The sequence below is a fragment of the Merops nubicus genome, unplaced genomic scaffold (genome assembly GCF_000691845.1).
Source record: "Merops nubicus isolate BGI_N331 unplaced genomic scaffold, ASM69184v1 scaffold51952, whole genome shotgun sequence".
In the NCBI taxonomy this organism is placed as follows: domain Eukaryota; kingdom Metazoa; phylum Chordata; class Aves; order Coraciiformes; family Meropidae; genus Merops; species Merops nubicus.
Genome location: NW_008596575.1, coordinates 1 through 6888, shown reverse-complemented (window position 1 = coordinate 6888; position 6888 = coordinate 1). Strand labels below are relative to the sequence as shown.

General features: G+C 48.2%; 1 protein-coding gene across 1 annotated transcript; it reads left to right on the top strand.

Moving 5' to 3' along the window:
* Positions 1 to 952: 952 nt before the first annotated feature.
* NDUFA8 (NADH dehydrogenase (ubiquinone) 1 alpha subcomplex, 8, 19kDa) lies at positions 953 to 1743 on the top strand (the record flags this gene model as incomplete). The annotated part of the gene is made up of 2 exons (XM_008936402.1): positions 953 to 1118; positions 1606 to 1743. Coding segments are annotated over 2 exons (304 nt in total), but the record flags the coding sequence as incomplete, so codon positions are not given.
* Between the last annotated feature and the right edge of the window lie 5145 nt (positions 1744 to 6888).

The following is a 6888-nucleotide window of genomic DNA, read 5'->3' as shown; positions in this document are numbered from 1 at the left end:
CCCGCCCCTCTCCCTCTGCCCCCGCCTCTCTCCCTCTACCTCTCCCCCCCGGCCCCGCGGCGGCCCCGGCTCCTCTGCGGTGTCTCCCGGCGAAGCGCGTCCTGCCCAGCGGCGTTATTGGAGCTGACACTCGTTCACCTTGACCCAAAACGCCCCTGCCGCCACGGCCTTCAGAGACTTTTATGTTGCCTCTTAAACTCTTGAGAATAGAGCCTGTGCTCTTTTCTCGGCTTCTGTATTTCTAGTCTGACCTCTCCTGTGAAGCCCGGTGGCCTCCTCGGCTCCCGAGCAGGTTGCTCAGGTCTTTGCTGGGTTAGCAGAGGGGTGCTGGGGGGGGGGCTCCTGCTTCTGCACCTTGTGTCAGTGTTACCAAATCCAGGAGTGTGACCCTGCCTTTGCACTGTCTGACTTTGTTTCACAGGTGAGCTACTGTGGAAGCTCCAGTAGATACATTTGCCTCTTCTGACCAAAAATGTAGATCCAAGATGTGTGCCAGTATTGTGTTCTGGAGTTGCTAGTAGAAGGCCTAGTTTAGTTAGCTCAAAGCATGTCCCCTTAGGGGATGGCAGCTAGCTATCAGAAACCTCTCTTCTAAGCCTGTCTTCTTGAGTTTAAGACATCAAATTAACTTGGAAGCATCAGAGCATTGTATATCATACACTAAATTATTTGGCAGAACAAGGATCTTGTCTGCAGGAGCTGTGTCCATCTGCCCAGCCAGAATGCCTCTCATGTATTAGTGAGGTTGTCCCTACAGTGAGACAGCTTTTACTGCTGCTGGTGTCGAGTTCTGTTTAATGATGCTCCATATGCTGATTTTTCTGAAGACTTTAAACATTTCCAAGAACTTAAAAACCACAAAACCTGCTGTGTGACAAGTTGAGGTTCGAGTGGGTAGGAGAAGGGGCTGGCTTGCAGCACGCCCTGAGGTGTCCCCTGTGGCCTGTGGCAGGAAGGTGAAGGCGCACTGCGCGGAGCCCTTCACGCAGTACTGGACGTGCATTGACTACACCAACCTGCAGGAGTTCCGCCGGTGCCGCAAGCAGCAGGCTCGATTCGATGACTGTGTGCTGGAGAAGCTGGGCTGGGTGAGGCCTGACCTGGGCGAGCTCTCTAAGGTAACTTCAAACCTTTCTCCGTGGAGAGCCAGAGGCTTCTCTCCCTCCTGACAGGCTTTTTTTCCAGACTGGGTCTCAGCTCTTCTCCCAGTCAGAAGGTCGTTCGTGAACTCAACACTGGAAGCTTGTGGCCATAATAAAGTCAAGACTCTGTCAGTGTTCTCCAGGGTTGCTTTACCAAATGACTTAAACTTGCTCTAGACAATGAAACTTAATACTGAGTTCTTTGCTTTTTCTGGTGCAAAAACCTATCCTTTCAGAGTGAAACTCTCACATGTGTAGAACTGCTCTCTAGTTGTGGGTGAAGTGCCCTTCCCCTCCCTTTTTTCACAAATGTGTTGGAGATAAGGGCTCTCATTAGATGGAATAATGTGTCCTTAGTGTTGTTTGGTACCTCTGGGTAGTCCTACCTTTAAATTCTGACTCAGTCTAGCTTTTCTATGAACTGCTGGGAGAAGCTGTATCATTCCTTCTTTTTTCTTTCCAGGTTACGAAAGTGAAGACAGACCGTCCTATTCCTGAGAATCCCTATCACTCTAGACCTAGGCCAGAGCCAAATCCACCCATTGAAGGAGAGCTGAAGCCTTCTGAGTTTGGCAGCAGGATGTTTTTCTGGACCTGGTGAGGCAGGCAGGCTGTGCTGGGGCTCAGGCACAGCGATGGATCGCTTGCAGATGTAAATTGTCCAGTGTGTGCTGGGTATAACTTTAATGATTAAAGAACCCTAAACTGTTCCATGGCTCTGTAGACTTCTTTAAACCTACTTGCACATCACAGTGATTAAAAAAATAATTGTATTTCTTTCCCTGTTTTGCACAGTACTCTCTGCAGTCAGGTAGTCCTTGGGGCTCTCCCAGCAGTAGTAGTGGCAGCCTCTGGACAGCAGCTGCCAGGTTTGTCAGAGGTGTATCACTGTGGCCTGGGTCTTTGACTAGAGCTTCAATCAATCAAAACCCAGCGTGAGTCTTATTTACTTCCTGAGAACACTTGCCACTGGGATGAGGAAACTGAGAACAAACAAGTTGTTCATGTCTTCCCTTAGTCTCAAAGCTTGATCATTGTGCTTTTTTCCCCAAGGGACTCGTCCTGTATAGGTTTAACCAAAAATCTGTCTTGGAGCAAGGGTTTAGTTGAGCCTGTGGCTTTTGCTGTGTATAAGGTCAAGACTGAAGCAGAGATCCTTGTTCTGCTTATCAGCTGCTCATTCCTCATGCTGCTGGGTTAGTGGCTTCCAGTTTTATTTTTTGTTGGGAGAACATAGCCTACTTCATCAGAAAAATCACCCTGTTTCCAACACCTTTAAGCAAAAATAATCTAAAGGATCTTCCTGTCCCATTGAGCAGTGTGAGAAGGTGGCTGGTCTTCTGTTGCAACGCCCTGCCTTGAGGGGTGTGGTGCAGATCTTCCCATTGTTTCACTGTGATAGGCTTTTTGACAGTGAAGCAGCTTTCTTTTAGATATTGTAGAAAAGATAAATTAAAGTTGTGTGTTTCATAGGAATTAGAATAGTTTTTCATCCACTTCTACCCGTTAGGAGCATTATTACAAAGGTCAGAAAAACCCAACTGAACTTGTTTTCACAAAGCCAGGTGCAGTTTAACTCACTCCAGGCCAGATTTTGTGGCCTGAACCATAGCAAAGACATGAGTAGTGCTTTGCTCCTTGAGTAGCTTGGATGTTAGTAGGATCTGAAGATTTACCATTGCCTCTTTTGGGGTAGGATTAAACTGTAATGGGTTTGTAGCTGCAGCATGTGTTTCTGATCCGTGGAGCTAGAGGGAAAATTGTATAACATTAATCTAAAAATAGCTCCAGCACTGTGTGGCTCGTGGCTCTTGCTGCTTTCTGCCTGGGTGTGTGGACTGGAACTCAAAGCAGGTGCTGTGGCACACGTCTTTGCATTTTAACATGCAGCTCCCTGTCGTGTGTGCACCTTCACAGTTCCCCCTGCAGATCCCTGCCAGCATTTCAGGCAGCCATGGACTGCTGAAGAATGAGGAACCCTTTTCTGCAGAGGTGGAAACTGGGACGAGCTTGAGGTCTAATGACATTCAGCTGAGTGAGGGAAATGAGGTTTGGCTGAGTAGAGGAGAAGTTGTTCTGGGATGTTAACACGTGTCACATCTGATCTTTTGTTGCTGACCTGCTCCAATAGTTAGGCAACCTTGCAGAAAGACTTTTTGGATGTTACTTAATGATGTTTTGCTAATAACTTACTATTGTCAGCATAATGTATGAAACCTCGCAGTGCTGAACATCTGCTTTTGAATAAACAGGCTTGGGCATTCCAGTAGTCAGCCCCTAATCATAAAGAAACAGTGCTTTTCCCATTAAATTGCTTCTGAAAAGAATGATCTGCATGAATAGGGGGCCATTTTTTTTTAAACAGCTTTTTACAAACCCCACCCCTGAGTTGCCTAGTGCTGTAAGCAAAAAAGAAAAAAACAGTGATTTATGCTGGAGCCTCAAAGGTTTGAGTTTGTTGATCTGTTTCATGACAGCTGAATGTACTACCTCTGGGGTTTGAGGTGGCTGATGTGGTGATGAGGCACTGGCTGTGTTTAAAAGTCAGAATTAAGGATCTGCTCGCCTGGATTCCCTCTGCAGCTTCAAGTGGGAGTGGGCAGGTGAATGTACAAAAGAGAACCGCAGGGGAGGACGGTGAAGTGGTAAAGTCAAGTAGAATTCAGCCGTACTGTGAGTACTCCTTTCATTAACCTCTGAGATAATTGCTTGTTGTCTTTATCTCCTGGCTGAATCTGCAAAAAAGTGTTGCCAGAGGCCTGCTTCTTGGTGCTTTGGACAGGGCCTGTATGTAGCTGTCGCTGTTCAAAATCGTGTGGCTTTACTCAGCTAGAGATGCCCCCTTCAGAGCTGTAATGTGTTCTTGGAAACTTTAGAACAAGTGAATGTCAAGACTGAGTAAAGACCATAGAAGTATTTTTGAGGAATGTGTCTTGACGTTTTTGTGGCAGATGGAGAGCAGACGCAGACAGATCCCACACAGATATTTTACTGGTGATGTGAGAAGTGGTATTTGTTCTGTTGCAGGCTCTTCGCTCTGTCAGGGTTCTAATCACGTGTCCAATTAACACAATGCCAGGCCAGTGTCGTGGTGGCTCACCACACCATGGGTTAGTGTGGGCAGAACCTGTTCATTCTTTCAGATAATCAATGGGAAGAGTAAAATCCTCGTGTGGTTTCTGATCTCGGTAGGGTAGGAGTGTGTGTCTCTGGAGCAGCAGAATCCTGTGGTGCTGACACAGCAGCATCCTTCTGAAGAGAACGTCCCCCTCCAAGACACTGGGCAGTGTGGCATGCCCTGGTCTCAAATGGTTCTGCTTAACTCCCATGGCAAGAGGGCTAGAGAAGGTGTATGGTTACCCCAAAAGGCCAGGAGTCCACCTCTGCTTGTAGCCACCAAACCTGAGCAAGTGGTGGCAAGCAATTGGTTTTACTCAGCTGCCTTGCCAGTTGTGTAATTCTGTGGCATGTCATATTATGTGTATTATCATCCCTGATAGAAAAGAGACTTCTGGGAATCTGTTGAGGTGGAATCAACCTCTCAAGTGTTTGTAGCTGAGACTGGATAGAGCAAATGTTGTTCTCATACTCCTCTTCCTCTGCCTTCAATTGCAATATGGTTCTGGAATGGGTAAACAAGATAGATCCAACTCCCTCTCCTTTTATAAGGCAAGATAAACCTGCACCATGATACGAAGGATTCATAATTTTTATGAACTTTTATCTTCAGGATAAGGATACTCCTATAAAAAGCCAGAGAAGAAATTAGGAGCTCAGGATAACTTTGTAAAATCCTTGTGCAAGCTTGTGTGCTCTTGTAGAAACGTTTGGAAGCTGGGATCTATCTGGTACTAACAGGAGATTCAAGACTCCCTCTTGTGGCGGCATTCAGCGGACCTGTGGCGTCGGTGTGAACATTCTGCCGTCACCAAAGTCCGAACCCTGCTTCAGGTCTTTTTTTAGACTTGATTAGGTCTTTTAACCTAACAAAACCTTTTGCTTAGGTACAAAATTCACTGGAACATTGCCTCAACTTGAGTTTTGCTTTGTGTGAAAACTCCTGCACTGAGCATGAAGTGAGAAGAGGAAGAAAAATGATTTGAAAACGTTCTAATCCCCTCAATCACGTCTGGTGAGACTGAAGGAAGTTAAGGCAGAGCCCAAGTAGATGGAGGTGGTTGGGAAACCCCAGCGTAGATGGTACTTGCTTCTGTGAATGCAGGAAGGGGGTGTCCCTGGTGCTGCAGGGGACAGGATGGCTCTGGACCTGCAGGGCCAGTGCCAGCAGCGTGTGACAGGCAAACACGGGGTACAGGCTAACTGTGATATTTAACTTTGTGTAAAAGCATGTTATTTGTTTTTATCAGGAATAGGCGTGACCTTACCAAATGGTTTTAATAACACACCCTTGCTCTGCAGTTAATAGTTCTGTGGTTTATCATGTGAGCCCTTCTAGCTGGGGACTTGATCCGAGTCTGTTCTAAGACACTTCATGCGTGGTTGCGTGTGGTACAAATAATACTTTGGCAAAGGGAGAAGATCTGAGAAAACACAGAACGGCAACCTAGGAGCAAGAAGTCTGTGGTGTTACTGTGGATATTAAGGCAGTAAATCAGCCCAGCAGGCAGAAGCAGATGCAGGTCAGCGGCGCTGCTCGCTCGGCGGTGCAGGGGTTGTTCCTGGCTTGGGTTTCCTTCTGTCCAACACCAAGTTTCTCCACTCCCTGACACGTGCTGGAAAAGATTTGTCAAGCTGAAGGCACGGGCTCCTCTTGGGCACGATGTCTGTGCTTGAGGGGCAGGATGCAGTGAGTGCAGGCGATGAGGAGAGCGGTGCTGCCTGCTTGCTCCAGGGCTGGCTAGCTGAGAGCTGCTCTGGGCAACCACAGGGCTGGGACTGAAGCAGAAGCTGCTGGGACATGAAGAGCTTTGCTGTACCTGGCTGGATCCAGGAATAAGGGCTCCAAGAAAAGACACGAGAGCATTTATAAGGTGCAAGCTGTTCTGTCTTGCCTGCACCCCAAGCATCTCCCGTCGCCGCTGCCTGTGAACAGCGCGGGTGGCGCTTGCCCCGCGCAGATGCCTGAACAAAAGGATCCTGACCTGCCTGCTCCTGGGCTCTGGGCTGGGCTGGCAAACGCCGGCGTTGCAGTGAGCCCTTGGGTCACGCTGTGTTCTGCAGCACAAAATGGCGAACGGCTGTTGCTGTTTTGATAGGGTTTAAATTAATTTCTCCTTTCTCACCAGGGGAAACGAGGGCTGGGAAGAACGGCCGTGCCTGTTGCTTTGTTAAGCTCAGCTTTGGCTCTGATTCTGGCACCAAGAAAGGAAATAAAATACAGGGAAGGGGAGCTTTATGAAAGAGCTGTGGGTCTGCTCCCAAGTTGATAGGTTAAACCGTACAAAATACTGACTCTGAGGCTCTGCTGTAATATTTGTAAAAACAGCGTGGCAGCCCTGTTAAGGGCTATGAGTCACCCTGAGGGTGGTTCAGCTCTTTATAAGTAGTAGCACAACCTTCTGCTTCCATGAGAATGGGAGAGGGCGTTTTAATGGAGTCAGAATCCATTGGTTAGAACAGCGTCTGGCCTCTGCTTTGTTCTCGCTGCCTCCCGTCCACAGCCCTGCGGAGCGTGGAGCAGGACCCATCTTTGGGAGGAAGGGGCTGCACGGAGCCCTCCAGCGGGACCCCCATGGATTGTCCCTGGCTGTGCCCGGCCCTCTCTGGGCTCCTGTGCCCGAGCTCA